Source organism: Populus alba, chromosome 2 (assembly GCF_005239225.2).
Source record: "Populus alba chromosome 2, ASM523922v2, whole genome shotgun sequence".
In the NCBI taxonomy this organism is placed as follows: domain Eukaryota; kingdom Viridiplantae; phylum Streptophyta; class Magnoliopsida; order Malpighiales; family Salicaceae; genus Populus; species Populus alba.
Window position 1 is genome coordinate 734,591 of NC_133285.1, and position 18,256 is coordinate 752,846.

At 35.1% G+C, this 18,256-nt stretch overlaps 3 protein-coding genes across 5 annotated transcripts; 2 read left to right on the top strand and 1 right to left on the bottom strand.

Moving 5' to 3' along the window:
• The first annotated feature begins 4,495 nt into the window (after positions 1-4,495).
• On the top strand, positions 4,496-7,065 carry LOC118042082 (epi-neemfruitin B 7-O-acetyltransferse L7AT). The gene is made up of 4 exons (XM_073407522.1): positions 4,496-5,837; positions 6,098-6,225; positions 6,589-6,738; positions 6,874-7,065. The coding sequence occupies exons 1-4, from the start codon at positions 4,496-4,498 to the stop codon at positions 7,063-7,065; spliced, it is 1,812 nt and encodes a 603-aa protein (XP_073263623.1).
• Positions 7,066-7,672: 607 nt separating this feature from the next.
• Positions 7,673-11,000, top strand: LOC118042086 (uncharacterized). Its single transcript, XM_035049652.2, has 11 exons — positions 7,673-7,900; positions 8,014-8,071; positions 8,174-8,284; positions 8,486-8,623; positions 8,754-8,823; positions 8,896-8,951; positions 9,260-9,385; positions 9,558-9,697; positions 10,295-10,367; positions 10,461-10,535; positions 10,639-11,000. Exons 1-11 carry the CDS (start codon positions 7,788-7,790, stop codon positions 10,954-10,956), a joined length of 1,278 nt encoding a protein of 425 aa, XP_034905543.1. The 5' UTR covers positions 7,673-7,787; the 3' UTR covers positions 10,957-11,000.
• A 183-nt stretch (positions 11,001-11,183) lies between these two features.
• Positions 11,184-15,414, bottom strand: LOC118042079 (uncharacterized). 3 transcript variants are annotated; one of them, XM_073407567.1, is made up of 6 exons: positions 13,489-15,413; positions 12,692-12,844; positions 12,519-12,590; positions 11,603-11,787; positions 11,368-11,498; positions 11,184-11,276 (listed from the first exon to the last, which is right to left on the bottom strand). In XM_073407567.1, exons 1-4 carry the CDS (start codon positions 15,277-15,279, stop codon positions 11,680-11,682), a joined length of 2,124 nt encoding a protein of 707 aa, XP_073263668.1. In that variant the 5' UTR covers positions 15,280-15,413; the 3' UTR covers positions 11,184-11,276; positions 11,368-11,498; positions 11,603-11,679. The 3 variants fall into 3 exon arrangements, with proteins under 3 accessions (XP_073263668.1, XP_073263669.1, XP_034905530.1); XM_073407568.1 differs by having other exon boundaries at positions 11,184-11,515; positions 13,489-15,414; XM_035049639.2 differs by having other exon boundaries at positions 11,184-11,498.
• Positions 15,415-18,256: the final 2,842 nt, after the last annotated feature.

Sequence of the window (18,256 nt, forward strand, 5' to 3'; positions counted from 1 at the left end):
TAATTAAATTTTTTTAAAATAAAAAAAATATATGTGCTAAAAAATAATTTGACAAAAAAAATCTAGTGCTTTTAAAATAATTATTTAATCATGTTCAAATTTGATCGAAAAACTTTAAACATCTCATTCTATAAAGGTTTCGGCTCAATGTAAGTAATCAAACCTATAAAATTTATAAATTAGACTTGAAAAATATTATTTAAGTTAATTTTTTTTTATTTTTAATTTTAGCTTAATTTCAAATTTTATGTTTTTTTTATTTGATACAGGATTTTAATCTCCCTACCTTGTAACGGTCCGTTTCTAACCTATTTAAAAAGTTATAAATTTTTAAAAGACAAACTAGATTAGAAAAAAATTATTTAGTTATAACATATGATTAGAGTTATTGTGATGAAACCTTTTTTCACCAAAAAAAAAAAGTTTTTCTTATGCTTATGTCCTTTTGTATTGTTTTCTTTGGCATAAGATTTCAAAAATAATCTTTTGTACTATCAATTTAATAGTTGAACTCGTACAGAGTAAAACTCCTTGATGATGAGATCAACTCCTAAAGATTCTTTTCATTACTAATAGTTGGATTTGCCGGAGTTAGAGCTGTATTTTGTGACACGCTTAAACATCGAAAGGGATAAAAAAAACAAAAACAAAAACTCTTCGATGTTGTCCCTGGAATTTAATATAAGTTTCCTTGTTCGCAAGCATCATCACAGATGTCTCCACCCCAACGTATTATGCCCACCTTGTTCGCAAGATGGTGTTTAAATCCAATAATTGATAAGCTCTTTTGCCCTCGTAATGTCGTCGTTACTTTATAATCTTGAAGGCTGCAAATGGTGTTCTAACGAGCTCAAACAAAGAGTATCAGATGCCTTTGTTGCTATCAATCTAGTTTTTTTTTTTTTTTTTAAAAAAAAAAAAAGAGAAGAAAAAGTTGTTTTCAAATTATAAATGATGAAGATTAATGTGAATGTGAAGTTGTTTTTAGAGGGCTTTGAGATGTAAGATTAATGTGAAAATTAAACAATGATATAATAATTATCAAGGTTAGAGAATCCACTAATAGTATTAGAAATAAGTATAATATAATTTTTTTTATTAATTAACTGGAAACCACACACAAATAAGGTTTTAATCGGATGATTTATCCTTAATAATTTATTATAAATTTTTAACATGATCATGTTAATTATCTTATTTAAGTAACACCAAACTTTTAAATATTGTCAGGAATTCATGATGCTAACTTATGTTAACAACAAATCAAGTTCCTTTCATAGCACATGTATAGGTTATATCTTACGGGTGGCTATGAAAGTGACATGTATTTGTTATACTAAGTGTTATACAACACAAATCTAGATTAACCATTTAACAAGCAAAGTATTAAGAATTAGTAAGATAAAAAGATAAGACATGTTAATAACAAACTTTCTTGGATATAAACATTGAAGTCCATGTTGAGTTTATATTATATATATTCTAACATCATTAATGAAACCTTTTCACCTTGACATAATAAACTTAGCTAAATATAATGAAGAAGATAAACATAAATAAATAAAATAAGAACAAAAGTATAGTAAAGGAAATGAAAAGCATAAACAAGAGATTAAAGAAAATATAACATAAAATAAAACTTAAACATTACAAATATATAAAGAAATAAATAAAGAGCATGATCTTGATATGGAAACCAAGATGCATAAATGCATGGCAAATGCCTCCTTTTATAGGCCAAAATTTAGAACTATTGATTTGATGACTAATTATTGAGTGGGTGACCACATCTTGACTTGGTGACAATCCTTATCTTTTTGTCTGAACAAACGTCATTGATAATGTTTGAATTTAAACTAGCTATACCTATGAAAGTTCTAGGAAATTGTCTCATCTTTCCAGGAAAAAAAAATTGAGGTCATTTAGACTTCTAGAACTCGAGATATGGGCTGAATACTAAACAATATCTGGGCCGTAGGACAAATTCAGACTTCTTCATTGTTGCTATAATTTGGACTTGAAAACGACCTTTTTAAATCTTGGACTCCATATGAAATTTTTAGGCCTATGTCTTATCTTTTCATCCATATAAAGCAGACCTAAATTCAATAAATATAGCTCCAGATATAACCCAATTATCGAATAATGTTCCATTTTGGACTGAACTGACATCTATTTTCTAAGTTTGGTCATCTCTTTGTCCTTTCAATTTCAGTACTTAAACTTATCAATCAATCCTTTCATTTATGTGATATGCCTGCATTTGAGATGAATATTTACCATAAATTAAAGTATCTTATAGTATCATATTTGTTATTATAAAACATGTTTCAGTTAACGAGTTGTTGATATTTCAAGTGTAAAATAATAATATAAAACCTTGAAAAAAATATATTTTTAAGTATTAATTAATAATATTACTAGATAGAAGAGTCGAACACAGGTTCAGCTGAAGAGATGATAAAGACATTAAACAAATTTAATTTTGAAATAATTTTAAAGGAAATTTATGTGATTTCAAGATATAAAATTAAAAAGAAAAGAAGAAAAAAAGAAGACAGATCTCGTCGTCAGAGTAGCTCCCTCCCTGTCTCTTTATCTTGAAGCATTAGTACTATATAGCTATGATTATAATTTGGTCTCTTTTATCATCATCCAATAGCCCATGCCGGCAATCTTCAAAAATCACCAATTATGTTCATCTTTTTTTTTTTTTTCTCTCTTTTCTTCTCAACATCTCCCAAATAAACAAAAAAAAGCGACACCTCATCAAAACCCTACCCCTTCACCGCCACAATCACAACGCTTGGCATATTTTGTATATGTATTATGATCAAGTGCAGATTATATCAATGCAATCAAATTTATGCCCACATTTTTCAACCACCATCATTTATAACAAATACACAAAAGTCAGCTGTAATATTTATTGTATTAGTTAGTAGTTGTTTAGTATTTATTAATTACTACAAAGACTTTCATTTCTTCTATAAATAAAGACAAAAATAACAAATTTAAAAAAAATATCAAGTATAAAAACAAATTATTGTGTTTTGTGGAATTATATTGGGTTGAGTTAGGTGTTAGTATAATTTATTTAATAATATTTTGTGAACATGCCCGGTCTTAAAAAACTATGTAAATTTATTTATTTGTGTTTTATTTATATTTGCTTACGGGGTGAAGCATGCTCAACATATATATCATCAGCCTTTTTATTTATTTTTGAGCAATCCACGTCACGTGCTTTCCTAAGGGGACTGGTCTAAAGGTTTGAACATTGAACATTCATTGAATGATGCAACAGGCCCTCCGATTAAACAGAAACAGCGCAAACACGAACAGTTCTTATCATCGAAGCATTTTTTTCTTCAGCTGTCCTACCAAAGAAGGCAACTAGTCTGGCAAAAAGAATTAATTCAACTGAATTGATCTGAGGGATCTTCCAAGCTATTTCAATTTTCAACCTAAAAAGGCAGGGCGTGATTCGTTTTCCACGTTCAAATCTTACAGTAACGTCTACTTTCTGCGACGGTGATGGTGATGATGATGGTGATGGTGAAGAGATAAGGTCTTTTTTGCAGTGTGCTGTGATACTTTTTGGAAATTGAGGGATGAGAAAAAAAAATTATTTTAAAAAGTGATTTTTTATAAAATAAATTTTTGTAAATTAAATTATATTTTAACTAGAGACATTTGTTATATCACACTTGCTTATTTGTCGTTTTGGATAGGGAAGGCTACATTTGTTATAACACCCAATAGTTCTCTAACTCAGGCTCTCTTTAGGGATTGTAATTTTGTTTTTTCAAGAAAATATCATTATCCTGATGTGGTTTTTCACATTAAAAAATAAATAAATTATAAGCTGAAAAGTTTATGAAAAATTTCTAATTAAATAAATTAATAATTATCTATGTAAATAAACAAAAAAACCATTAATAATAATCAATTGAAAAATAAAAACAAATTAAAAGATAAATGTAAATTAAGATATTAAATTATATAAAACTAGATATTTATCTGATTGTGTTTAATGAACTTAATTATTTATTTAAATTAATAAAAAATAATAAAAATATAAACACAAGTGAAATTGATTGAGTAAACCCACATCTCAAAAACATATTGCGCAAGGCTAAATATATAGGAAATAATTTTTAAAAATATTTTTTTTTAAATAAAGTTTATTTTTATAAAACAAAAAAATTTATAGACAAAATAAAATAATATCTTAGAAAGTCAAACAAACAAAATAATTTGAGAACGCAGTACCTATCAATTGAAAGTACAAACCCTTATCCAACAGCCCAATATTTTTATTTTGATCCTAGGGGTAATTGGACAATGACAGGAGAAGAATCTCGGACATATCAGCTCTTTTGGGAGTTGTGGTGCTTAGTTTGGAGTCATCTTTGTTCTTTCAAGTATAAAAACATGGTGAAGCTTTGTTAGATTTCTCAAACAACTTGAAAGGAAGCTAAAACCAGTGAAAATGGAAGTGCAAATCATTTCCAAACAAAATGTAAGACCATCTTCTCCAACACCTCCACACCTGAGAAATTTCAAGCTGTCCCTTTTGGACCAGCTTATTCCAGTTCCATACGCGCCGCTTCTCCTGTACTATCCGATGAATGACAATTCTGGTGCTAGCAATCTTGATGTCCCCAAAAGACTAGGAGTGCTTCAAAAATCTCTATCAGAGACCTTGACTCGCTTTTACCCACTTGCTGGAAAGATCAAAGATGAGCTTTCCATTGATTGCAACGATGAAGGAGCCTATTATGTGGAAGCACAAGTCAACTGCCATCTCAGTGAATTCCTTAGGCAGCCTGACCTCCTGTTAGTACATCAATTCTTTCCATGTGAACTCCCTCCGAAAGCAGTCACACATGTTGCTAATTTTCAAGTAAATGTTTTTGAATGTGGTGGTATTGCTATTGGCATATGCATATCTCACCGTATCCTAGATGGTGCTGCTTTGAGCACCTTTCTCAAGGCATGGTCTGCCACAGCCAGAGGCGGAAAGGAAGCAATTATATACCCCGAGTTCGTTTCCAGTTCTCTCTTCCCTGCAAATGATTTGCGGCTTCGAGACTCCGCAGTTGTTATGTTTGGTTCCTTGTTCAAAAAGGGCAAGGGCGTTACTAAGAGATTTGTGTTTGATGCCTCATCAATTTCCAGCCTCAGAGCCCAAGCAGCCAGCTTAGGAGTGGAATGCCCCACTCGCGTCGAGGTGGTCTCATCTTTCCTGTGGAAGTGCTTCATGGCAGCCTCAGAAGAATGGCGAGGATCCCAAAGGCGGCCTTCTTTACTAACGCACTTGGTGAATCTGCGAAGAAAAATGGAACCAAAGTTGGGAGAGAATTCCATGGGAAATTTCCTGTGGTTAGCAGCTGCAAAATGCATGAACAAGTCCAGGGTCGAATTAAACGACTTGGTTGGTGAGGTGAGGAAAGCAATATCAAAAATTGATTCTGACTTTGTTGAGCAGATAAAAGGTGATGAAGGCAATTCTCCGGCGGAGCAAACACTCAAAGAAATAGGTGAATTTGGCTCCAAGGATGGAGTAGACTACCTTGGTTTTTCTAGTTGGTGTAGATTTGGCTTCTATGATGCTGATTTTGGATGGGGCAAGCCTGTTTGGATTAGCAGTTTCGCTGTGTCAGGTTCACTTACCATGAACCTTATCATTTTGGCTGACACAAGGTGTGATGGCATCGAAGCTTTCGTGACCTTGGATGAAAAAGACATGACTGTTTTAGAAGGCAATCCAGAGCTCCTCAAATTTGCATCTTTGAACCCAAGTCCTCTGGACATCGATAAATCAGTGCAGTGTACATGAGAGCTAGGTTACTGACAGTGACGCTGGCAACAATCTTTCTTAAGCTGTGGCTTGTAACTCAACATGATTGCTCAGAACTAAATCATCTTAAGCTGTATTTAAGGCCCTGATGCGGTTAATCACTTTCGTTAAGATGGCTTTACCAAGGTAGGAGAACTTGGAAACTTCCATCCAACAGGTTTTGAACTGTAAAAGCATCTAGAAGTAGGTTCTTGTAATGTCTCCACCATTTTCTTCTGCTTCTGTTAGCAGTACTGCTGCGTCATAAGCCAGTTTGTGACAAGAATTATATAAATTTGGAGTTTTTACTTGGATTGCAACACCTTAAGGTTGTAAATTATGTTTCATCATTTGCTCACCACAGCACTTACCAAGAACAGGTACATTATTTTAAGAGTTGTGCAGAGGTGGTGCTTCGGCTAGAAAAGACTAGAGAAATCGTAACATTGATGTCCAAACAGAAATCACTACAATCAAATGAGCATATATCATAAACTTCCTATAGCCAATCATCTTATTCCATCCAATGAATGACAACTTTAGTCCTAGCCATCCTGATGTCCCACAAGACTGGAGCTGCTACAAATCTCTACCATAGACCTTAACTCGATTTCACCCTCTTGGTGGAAAGATCAAAGACTCATTTTCCGTTTACTGCAACGACAAAGGGGCCTGTTATATGGAAACCAGGGCTCTTGACTTCAATCTTGATGAACTCCTTGGCCAACCTGACCTCCTGGCAGTGTGTCAATTTCTTCCCTGTGAAGGAATCAACTGCAGCAGTATACGTGACTAGTGTTCAAGAAAACGTCTTTGAGTGTGGTGGCAATGGCATTGGCATGTGTACATGTCACAAGTTCCTGGATGGTGCTGCTTTGAGCTCCTTTCTGAAGGCATGGACTGCTACAGCCTGAGGCAGTAATGAAGCAACCGTGTGCCCTGAGTTCATTGCTAGTTCCCTCTTCCCTGCAAATGATACATGGCGTGGAGACTCATCGATTGTTATGTGGAGTTCTATGTAAAAAAAGGGAAAGTGCATAACCAGGAGATTTGTGTTTGATCCCTCAGCCATTGCCGACCTTAGGTCAGAGAATTCCATGGGAAATCTCTTTTGGATAGCAGCTGCACGATATGTGGCCGAGTCCAAGCCTGGACTAAATGACTTGGTGACTGAAGTGAGGAATGAATTTCAGAAATTGCGAACCGGCATGGCCGGTTAATTCAGGATGTCAATCAATCCAGATTAAAAAAAAAAACAAAACTTGACTGACTTGCCAGGTCAGTCAATCAACCCATTAATTTTTTATTGAACTCTTTTAAATTAAAATTAACATGAAAATTGCTGATCTCATAATCTAACATCTATCTATATATATATATATATATATATAAAGATCATGATAATTATATCGTTGTTATGTGACATCATTGTTATTTGACCTTATCTAGCTAATTGGTTCGATCCAAGACCGATTGACTTTTTTTTATGCCGAGTATGAAAAAATAAAATTAATTTAATATTAATCTTGTTTAACTGGGTAGTTAGTTACCTTATAATTCAATCAAAATATAATTTTAATTTTTTAAAAAAATTATAAAAAAAATATTTTATGTTTTTTTTAAATAATATATCTTAAATTAATATGATTAATCCGTAATTAAATTCATATCAAATTAACCCTAGAATTAACAATTATGAATATCATAATGTTTGTGTGGCCATTTTACCGTGGGAAACCTAGATTAGAAAATCTCTCTCCTCGCCAGGACCACCACCATCATCGACAGTGAAGCAAATAATTTTTTTTTTTTAAATCACTGAAATTAGATCACATCACAGTTATTATCTCCCTTTTTGGCCTGCCAGCCAAAAAAAAAAATTAAATGAAACACAAAGCAACACATAAATCAAGAGGAAAAAATATCCCTCCTCCTCCAACTTATGGCTTCTCTCCTCCCTCTCCTCTATTTCTTCTTTTTCGCTTCTCCTTCACTTGTCAATGCTAAATCTAATTCCACTATCACTTCCATAAATCGCGATCTCTACCATTCCAGGTAAATTCTAAATCAAAATGCTCCCCCTCCCCCCCCCCCAAAAAAAAAAAAAAAATTTTACTTACGAAATAGTATTTAAGTTTTCATTCTGATTCTATTTTTTTTTTTTGCAGTGCTGATTTGTTAGAGCAAATAAAGGCATTGGTACACCGTCACCCAGATAAACTTACCGTAAGTTTTTGTTTCTGGTGATAAAAATTTATTATTAATGTTGTTTTTAAGGTTGTAATGATGGGTTGCTGCTGTTTTTTTATTAAAAAATAATAATAATAGGCGGAGACGATTAAAACAGGAAACAAGGGTTATAAAGCAGAGATCACTGTAGTTACTTATTGCAGAAGTAGGAAAGAGACTGATGACAGGTCAAAGTTTCGGATTCTTCTTGTAAGTTTTTAGCCTTTTTTCTTTGTTTATGTATTTATGGAAGAACCCATCAAGTTGTTTGACTTAAGGAGTTATTGGTTTTTGTTGATTGGATTTAAGGAATTCGATTTGGTGTGTAGTGTATTAGGTTATTGCATGCTGGTATTTTGGTGTGATCGGTAATTGCTGGTTTTGTTGACAGATGATTCCCTTGTCTTCCAGAGTTTCGGGCAACATGGGAGGGAGCTAATTACAACAGAACTTGCGTTTCGGATCTTGTCGGTTTTAAGCGAGGAACAGTTTCTACCTGATGTAGATGCTTCTTCTTTAAACAATACCCTAGACAAGCTCATCGTAAAGGTAGCTTAAAATTTTTCGTCGGACATTAATTTCACTTGTAATTGAAGTATGTAACCTATTGAGGCAATATATGTATTACTGGTGTTTACGGCCTGATGTTTTGGGATGCTTATTTTGAATGGCATGGCAGGTGGTGCCAATGGAAAACTTGAATGGACGGAAAATTGTTGAGGAAGGAGATCTTTGTGAGAGAAGAAATGGTAATGCAGTTTATTTTAAGGTTTAATTTGACTTTTTGGAGAAATTGTGGTGCTAAGTTTTCTTTTTGGCAGGTAGAGGAGTTGATCTCAACCGGAATTGGAGCGTTGATTGGGGAAAAAAGGAGAAGGTCTGTTCTGCCTATTAACTTTATACTCTTGGAATACTATTTTGCATAACGTCATTACATGTTATGTGCTCATGATCTGCGATGATGTCCTCGGGCATTAGGTTGAGGTGGACTCAAGTAGTACGTGCATTTAATAAGTGAATTGAAATCTTTGTACGATGGGCAATAAATGAGCCTTTAGAATAATCAGTAAAGTCTTTATACTCGTATTTGTCACTGAAGGATACGAATGTTATAATTCAGTTCAGTGGTGTGCTCCTATGTGATGTGGTTTCTTTGTCTCATATTCAATAGTTCCCCATTTACAGGACTATGATCCATATGAAGAAAATCCTGGAACTGGTCCTTTTAGTGAGCCTGAAACTCAAATAATGCGGAAACTCGCCTTAACGTTCGATCCTCACATATGGGTTAATGTGCATTCGGGAATGGAGGTGAGTGGTCCCAAGTAAATATCCTTTATCATTGATTGCTGAACTGATCCTAAGAAACGTTGTTTTGTCAAATTTTTTCATTTTTTCTCTGCCCATAGTTTGGTTCTTTATAATGCGTTCTTTCCCTTTTCATTTAGGGTTGCATGATCTCTTATTTGCTTTTGTTGTTCAGGCATTATTTATGCCTTATGACCACAGGAATACAACCCCTGATGGTGTGCTATCAGAACGAATGAGGTCATTGCTTAGTAAACTGAACAATGTTCATTGCCACAAACATTGTATGATTGGCTCAGGAGGAGGCTCTGTTGGGTTTGTATTACTTAAAACTGCAAACCTGTTTCTATTCAGAAATTTCATAGTTCCATCCATTGTTTCTAGAGAGACACCACACCCTCTATTTTAGTGTTTTGACAGTGGTTACTGATGACTGTCCATGAGCTTAATAATACACAATCAGTTCCCATTTCTGCAAAGCATGCTGTCATATGGACTTACCACTTAATCACAGTGCATTGCATACAAATGACACACGTAGACATGTTAATGGCTTTGTGATATGTCAGGAGTTTTTTTTTTTTTTTTTTTTCCTTTGGGCTGTCTTTAGGGACAACATGTAATTTTAGTAAATGTCGCCATTCCTGCATTGTCCAGGTTTCTGAATTATAGTTGGTTCATATGTCTCATTCTAGTGTAAAACATCTGGGTACTTCGGCTGTTATAGCCTAATGCGCGCAGTGCTTCCAGGGCCTTTGTTGCCTGTTTCCACATATTATCAACTTGAAGGAAATATGATTTACCGTACAATGTTGAAAATTAGATGATCTTGTTGCTGGAGAGTGGTTATTCAGCAGGTCTGGAGTGCCAGTTGAGATTTTGACATGTTTATGCTTTAATGCTTTAATTTAGGTATCTTGCACATGGGACAGCAACAGATTTCATGTACGACATTGTAAAAGTGCCTATGGCCTTCACCTTCGAGGTCTGTGAAATATGAACACCTTTCATAAAAATGCTTTAAAGTTATAAGCCAGTCTTTCTGCCTAACCTTTGTTTCTAATGCTGTAACTGGCAGATATACGGAGATACCGCAGCTTCTTCAAAGGACTGCTTTAAAATGTTCAATCCTGTTGATCTTACTACCTTCAATGTAAACTGGATTGCAATTTTTTTTTCTATACAGAAATAGCATTTGGTTCGTGATGGTAAAGAATCGAAATTTAACGATCATATTTTTGTTTTGGGCAACACAGAGAGTTCTCCATGACTGGTCATCTGCTTTTTTCACAATTTTCAAGTTGGGACCGCTCCAGCTAGATGGAAACCATTCAAAGGCCATGGCGTCTGGTGTCGACAAGTTTGTATCCATTGATGAATATCTTGATGGGTACTTGATGGAAAGGAGAAATAGATATGGTAAAAAGATGGAGGTGCTAGATGTTGGAATGCAGGAGATAAGAACGTATTTTAGGCTCTTCTTATTATCCTCAGTTTTGTTATTGTTCATGTTCTGTTCTAGAATTGCAAAGGGCAAGTCAAGTAGACCTATTGTCTCAGCCTTATCCATCTGACATTGTATCTTGAGGTATCTTATAGAAACATTTTTTTGTCCATAGTTCAACATCAGTTCCTCAATGATTTGCCTCTGCATTGACGAATTCAAAGAGCTTCCACAGTATTGTTGATCACAATTTGCCAATATTCCTATAGTAATTAGTTTGCCTCGAAAAAACTATTCTCTGCTCTAGATCAGCAGCCTTGAACCTGATGTATATCAACAAGCTACAGGGGAAGCAGATGAGAAAATGATTCTCGAAAGAAAAAATCAATGGTTTTTGTTTGGTCGAATCTTTGCACCATGGGAGGATGATGTTCAATTGAATAGCAGTGCCTATATCTCCATTAGGATAAAAGAATGATTAGAACTGATGCAATTATAGAATACAACTCAGGAGCTGTGACAAAAAAGTTAAGAACTGTACAGTTGGGAGGAGGTTTCCTCAAATCCTGTGTTTTGATATCAAGTATATGACTCTTCATGGATGCAGACAATCATTTGCTCCTGAAGCAGAAACCCTTTCCAAGTTGTGGGGATGCGCGTATGAAGCATTTCCTGCAAAATCATCGGGTCTAGAGAATGAGAATATTTCGTGCAATGGAGAATAACATGTTAATCATGATAAAATGATGGCAGCACAACGGACTGCAGGCACAAACCTTGAACAGGGAAGCAACTTCGGATGTAATAACGATATTGTATTTTGTATGGCTGGATAGCTTGGGCTTCTCATCTACTATTCCAGTGTTTGCTTCATGTATTTCAGAGCAGAGCGTAACATTGCTCTGGCTTTCCTATCTGGGGTGCACCCAGACAAAATCATTTCTTCATACACAGATGGCACCTGAAACATGCAGGTCGATTATCTTCATATAGAACCACAGGGTGATTGATAGGTATATATTAAGTAATTGTAACGGTAATGCTAGGGCATCGAAGATGTTTGTTAGACATAAACAGCAATCTCAGATGGCATGCTCAAAGAATGACCTTTCTATTATATCCTATAATGCAAGCTCGAAATTAGTAGATGCACTATAATGCTGAAGTGAACCACCTAGTTGCTGATCGACTTTCAAAGGCTCTGTTCTTCCAGCTCGGATACAGACATGGAGTACAAGGAAAAAAAAAAGAAATGCAAACAGAAATGTGGCATGACACACACCAAGCAATAATTATGCAGTTTCAAGTTAACAAAGTGGTTATAAACTATGCATCAGGTATTTGGTATGATGCTTCATTTCTAGTTAGAAGCAAAAAGAAATTATGCATTCATTTGATTATATTACTTTTAAGGCAGGTAAGGTATGATTGATAGTAAGAACTAAGACATCTATTTTTGATATACGGGTTGCTGCAAACAATTTATCAGCCCATGAAATATGCAAGGTCCAGCTTATCATGTCAGCAACACCTTAAAAAAAGGAGATCAACAGTTGTGGTGGATATACAATGGGCACAAAATGCGAAGGGTGCAGTATCATTGTCCAAACATGTCACAAGAAAGAAATGGCAGCACATCAAATTTTCCAAACATTGTCTGCGAGCACTCGTACAGTTTAATGAATATTATACCTTATCAAACTTCTCAACAAGAATCAGAGCTTTCATAAGTGTTGTATAAGTAACCACATCTGGCTTCAAATCCTGCAGTTAGAGGACCACTGACATTTTATACGAGGGCAAGACAATTGCAGTTTCAACAAGGAAAATAGATACTCTGTGAGTAACTATTAACTACAACTTACATTTTCCTTCATGTACTGCAGCACTACAAATGCTTCAACATCCCTCCTATCCTTTCCAAATGCATTGATCAACGAATTGAGAGCTAAGAGACTAGGCTTTAGGCCATCATCCCTCATTGCCCAAAATGCACTTACAGCTTGCTCAGACAAACCCTGTGAGAATATGGAATGCGAGATCATTAAGAGGACAGGACAGTAGATCCTATGTATATCAGAGTTCCCATTTGCAAGAAAAGGGTATGGAACGCGTTCATTTGAACCTCCTTACTGTCTAATTTGTGCAAACCAATATCTGAGCTTGATCTTCTGAGTTTAGAAGCCGCCATTGAATTGAAGATAGCACAATTATAAAACAAGTGATAAACTGCACAACCTTCCCAATTGCATCAGAACTATGTGTTTTGGTAAGGTTGACAGTGTCATCTTACTAAACATTAAAACGATGAGTGTCAGTGATCTCAAGTGCACAGCAACTGTAATGTAGAAGTTCATCAGTAATTATCTAAAATATTAGTCATGTTCTCCTATGTCCTGCCCATACAGTGTGCATGAAAATGATAAGTCGGACATCTAGGCACATGATCATGGATGTATAGTTTATTCCCGGTAAAGATCTTATATTTTGATGCACAAGTTTATTTGTATACCCACAGCGAAAATAGTCCATGTGGCCAAGACTGACTATAATATACCATCATCTGGCTATCAGTAACCATATGAATAAAGCATTTCGCAAGATCACATGAAAAAGTAATCATATAATGGAGTTGATGTCAGTGCCAAGGCTGTTAACATACCCTCTGTGCATAAGCATTTAGCAACGCATTGTACATCGTAGAGGATGGTTTCAGTCCTGCAGCCTTCATATCATCCAAGCACTCAATTGCATCATCAAACCTACCAGATTTCCCGTAAATATCAATAAGGGTAGTATATGTCACGGCATTAGGCAATAAACCCTGACTCCGCATATTTGTCAACAAATTCTTCACATCAACCCATCTCTCCTGGTCCCCAAATGAATTAATCATAATGTTAAATGTAGTATTACAAGGCAAGTAGCCTTTCTCCATCATTTCCTCAAACAACTCCTCCGCTCTATCATGCTTCCCTGCCTTACAATGACAGTCTATAAGTGTATTCCAAGTAATTGTGTCAGGCTCTATCCCTTCCGATAACATCCTATCAAAGGTAGCCATGGCATGATCAAGACAATTGAACTTGCCGAAAGTATCAATCAAAACATTATAAAATATCCTATCAGGACGCACCCCACTGTCCTCCATTTCCCTTAAAACCTGAAAAGTTTTCTGCCACTCCCCTTTATCCCGATAACTCGCCAAAATCCGACTAAAAACATATGCATTAGGCTGCACATCACTCGCTTCCATTTCCTTCAACACAATCCTCGCACTCTCCCATCTCTCCGCATTCCCATACGCATCAATCAACAAACTATAAGTCTGTTCATTTGGCAAAACACCACTCCTCTCCATCTCCGAAACAACAAACTCTGCGTCTCTCAATAAACCCGCTTTCACATACCCTCTAAGAAGTGCATTATACGCCCTGGTCCTCGGTTGCAATCCATTATCTCTCATTTCTTCAAAAATTGCCTCCGCTTCCTCTGTCCTACCACAATTCCCCAAACCCCAAATCACTGTGACAAGCGTGGCAGTTTTCACACTCAAACCACTTCCTTGCACCACACCCAAAAACTCCAACGCTTTATCTAAATCCCCAGCTTTCGCAAGCCCAACAATAATATCATTCCATAACTGCACATCAACTTCAAGCTTATCACGATCAATTTCCCTGTAAATCTTTTGCAAAATCGCAGAATCTGCTCTGTTATTCCTCATTAACGACCTAATTATCAAACTATAATTAACAAAATCCGAATGATAACCGTCCTCCCGCATTCTAGATATCAAATTAAGCGCTTTTTCAATATCATTATTCCGTGCACACGCGCTAATCAAGGCATTATAAGTTAATGGAGTCAAGTTTTGCTTTTGAGAGAGCAAAAACGCCTCGTATAGTTTCTCTGACTGACCAAGTGCGTGGATCAAAATAGAGTAGAGCAGCTCGTAAGAGAAACAGAGGTTATGCTTTTGAAGCCAAGAAACGACAGCGTAAGCTAGAGGAATAGAGGAAGAGGAAGTACAGAGAGATTTTAATAGGGAGTGCCAGAGTGGACCAGGGACTGCACGGTATGACTCGGCGAGTTGGAACTCGGTGGAGTCTAACGATGTAGGTGAGGCTGAGTCGCAGTCCGAGTCGGTGGAAGTGGAAATTTTGTTGGAGAGGTAGTTGATGAGTGGAGTGAAGTCGTAACGGAGGCTTTGGAGAGGGAGAATGTCGTCGTCGTCGTCGTTGTAGTAGTCTTCGATGTCGTTTTGTGAAGTTTCGTGATGTCGTTTTGAGTAAGGGAGGGAGGAGTCGGTGAGATTTGTGGCGGTGAGGGCAGTGGTGGTGGGAGTGGCGGAGAGTTGTGGTTGGAGGATAAGGTGGTGGTGGTGGAAGATTGGAGAAGTTATGGAAATTGAAGGGAAACGATATGGGAGAGGTTGCGGGAACAGAAGCATTTTAGGTCTCTCCTTTCCGAGATAGAGCGAGAGAGAGTGATAGAGAGGCTGAGGGTAGAGGTGGCTTAACGGGAAGCAAGGGGTGTTGGTTTATCCGGTATGGATATTTTATGCCTTTTGGTGGTGAAGAGGACGAAGACAGATTTTCATTGTATGGCCCCTGAAGTTTTATAATTTAATTAACTGATCCCTTAATTTTAGTTTTGGACATGACAACTTCATTTTCTAAATGAAAGACTGTAATAGCCGCTGCAAATTGAAGCCATTGTTTCAAAAACCGGACAAGCCTTACGGGTCAATATAGGACCTGGTCGGACTAGGATTTCGATCTGTCTAAGTTAAAATAATAATAAAAAAAAAAAATTTATTTGACTTGATCTTATTAATTTATCAATTTAAAAAAAAATTGATCAAACAAATTCCTAGAGACCTGATGAAACCTACTAATGATCAGAGCTTTCAATGAATATGAAATAAAACATTTAAATTTTAAAATCTATATAAATCAATTTAAAATAAAATCAACCCTTTGTAAATTTCTCATTTAGAGGGTATTTGTCTACGCGGCTGTTGCTGCGTTTTATTTAAAACGCAGTTCGCAGCCATTTGATAATAAAAAAATCGATTTACTATGCATGGAGTCCACATGATTTTTGCGTTTAAAACGCTGTAAAGAAAAAGTTATGAAAACCTACTTTTCATGCACTGTAGCGAATAATAAAAAATAACAAACAGTGCAATTCACTGCACTATTCACGTGAACAGTGCAATTCACTTGTATTGTCCGCATGTTTTTTTTTTTTTTTTAAGTGTGTTAATTGTATTAATTTTTTTTTAAAAAAAAAAACTAGTTTAGAGAATTAAATTCATTCGCGATGTGAACAAAAATTTTTTCTCGAAAAACTAGTATAGAGTGAATTAAATTCACTCGCAGTAATATCAATTTTATATCTGATAATATTTTATCTAATTTTATTACATGCTCAAAAAATTATGAAAACTGTAGTTTTTATCGATAAATTTTGTACGTAATGGAATTATAAATAGTTTAATGGAATAAAAAAAATATTTTATATAAAGTATTATTTTTTTCATGATGTAATAGGAGTAATTAATTTTACAATATTTAAATTTAAAACCATCAATATTAATATATTTTTTTAAAAAAATTATTTTATAACCTCAATTTTCAAAAGCATTCTTAACCAAACACATTAAACTACTTTTTCTTCAATCTCAATTTTAATCACAGTTTTAACCAAACACCTATTTTTTCAAACCAACCTCAATTAAAACTATTTTTTATAAAACAATTTTTTTTAAATTACAACCACAACAAGCTACCGTATTACTAAAAACACTTTCACAACAGCATGTGAACAAACACCAAATAAATCGTGTAGCTTCACAAATATAGCCAACTTGAGAAGACCACGAAACGGCCTCTGTGCCCAACATTAAAACATAACCCTAAGTATTCCTTCTGATCACATGCATAATTATTGTCAGCAAACCCAAATAAATCTAACTTTTCATCCTTATTGTAGAATAACCCAAAATCTCTAGTTCCTTGTAAATAATGAAGGATTCTCTTCGCAACTAACAAAAACATTTTTGTGTATACTTATTAAACTTACAGAATACATTATGTCTGGTCTTATTATAGATAAATATATTAAACTGCTAACAATTTGCCTGTAAAGTGTGTCGTCCACCTTCTTCGCTTCATGATCCTTGTCTAGCTTCAAGCTAAACTTAGGTGGAGTGCTTTCAGGATTGCAATCCTGTATCCAAAACCTGTTCAAAATTTCCCGCACATAATTCTTTTGAGAAATATAGATCCCATTAGCTTATTATACTACTTCTTTGCCAGGTAAGTATAATTTCCATGACAAGTTCAAGCATTTTAAATTCAACCATCATAGATTTCTTGAATTCACATCATATTTTCCAATAAAAATAAGATTACCTATATATAAGGCAAAAAATTAAAAATTTCCCTTTATCTTCAATTTTAACAAAAAAAATGCGTGTTTATATGGATATTTGTGAAAGTTTTTTTTTAGAAAATAAATTACAATACAATTACATTAAACTCGTGGAGTTTGTTTTAATTTATAAAAAAACTTTCTTTAACTATATATGCTCATTTTCGATCTTAATATAATCAAGGGGTTGTTCTACAAATACTCGTTCCTCCAAGTTTCCATGTAAAAATATCAATTTGATATCCAACTGGAAAATAGGTCACCAGTTTTGTGTTGCCAATGCGATCACCTATCTGATTGTATCACGTCTTGAAAAACTTTTTTATAACCAATTTCATATTCTTCTTTATATCCCTTAGCCACCGAACTTACCTCATACTTGTCACCTTCACCATTTTCCTTTAGTTTTGTTTTGAAAGCCTCAACGAGTATCAAAATTGAAAGCCTCTGTAAGATACATTTTTTAATAGTCCAGAGGATGTAAGATGGTTTAAGGTGTGAGGATATCTATAGCAGATACCTCCTCCTCCTCCTCCTCTTCTCTTCACGAAATGTGGTCACTTTTTTGTCTATCTAGCCTAAACTTTGAAGGGATCGGATTCCATTTTCATCCAATGCAGGATTCCAGCATCAAGTTTTCTTATGTAGCAGGCATCTTATGTTCCATCAGATGATATAAATGATGTGGTATCTTTTAGTTTTTTTCTGGTAACTTTTGTGATTTATGCTTGGGGGCTATGAAGTGCGCTTTCAATGGGGTCCTTCAGCAGCATGACACTGTTTGCATGAGCTTGTATAAACGTGCATATCCCAGAATACAGGTTCCCAATTCTTGATACTTGATCATGCAGTGGCTGTTTCTCCATCATATAATCAATAACAGCTATGGTTGTTCGTGGGAATGAAGCTCTGGCTCAAATTGTCGATTCATTTTCTTGATTTCTGGGAAGCTACAAGCAGTGGAGTCACATGGATTCACTGCAACTTCC

What these genes read in the sequence shown, in the direction of transcription:
- LOC118042082 (XM_073407522.1), top strand. Translation starts at nt 4,496, where the DNA reads ATGGAAGTGCAAATCATTTCCAAACAAAATGTAAGACCATCTTCTCCA. An exon ending in ACAGCACTTACCAAGAACAG is followed by an intron (nt 6,226 to 6,588) that starts GTACATTATTTT and finishes ACCTCCTGGCAG; the next exon opens with TGTGTCAATTTCTTCCCTGT. An exon ending in CTTTGAGCTCCTTTCTGAAG is followed by an intron (nt 6,739 to 6,873) that starts GCATGGACTGCT and finishes ATGTAAAAAAAG; the next exon opens with GGAAAGTGCATAACCAGGAG.
- LOC118042086 (XM_035049652.2), top strand. Translation starts at nt 7,788, where the DNA reads ATGGCTTCTCTCCTCCCTCTCCTCTATTTCTTCTTTTTCGCTTCTCCT. An exon ending in CAAAGTTTCGGATTCTTCTT is followed by an intron (nt 8,285 to 8,485) that starts GTAAGTTTTTAG and finishes CTTGTCTTCCAG; the next exon opens with AGTTTCGGGCAACATGGGAG. An exon ending in ATGTGCATTCGGGAATGGAG is followed by an intron (nt 9,386 to 9,557) that starts GTGAGTGGTCCC and finishes TTTGTTGTTCAG; the next exon opens with GCATTATTTATGCCTTATGA.
- LOC118042079 (XM_073407568.1), bottom strand. Translation starts at nt 15,279, where the DNA reads ATGCTTCTGTTCCCGCAACCTCTCCCATATCGTTTCCCTTCAATTTCC. An exon ending in TAAATGCTTATGCACAGAGG is followed by an intron (nt 12,845 to 13,488) that starts GTATGTTAACAG and finishes ATATTCTCACAG; the next exon opens with GGTTTGTCTGAGCAAGCTGT. An exon ending in TTGTTGAGAAGTTTGATAAG is followed by an intron (nt 11,788 to 12,518) that starts GTATAATATTCA and finishes TGCATGTTTCAG; the next exon opens with GTGCCATCTGTGTATGAAGA.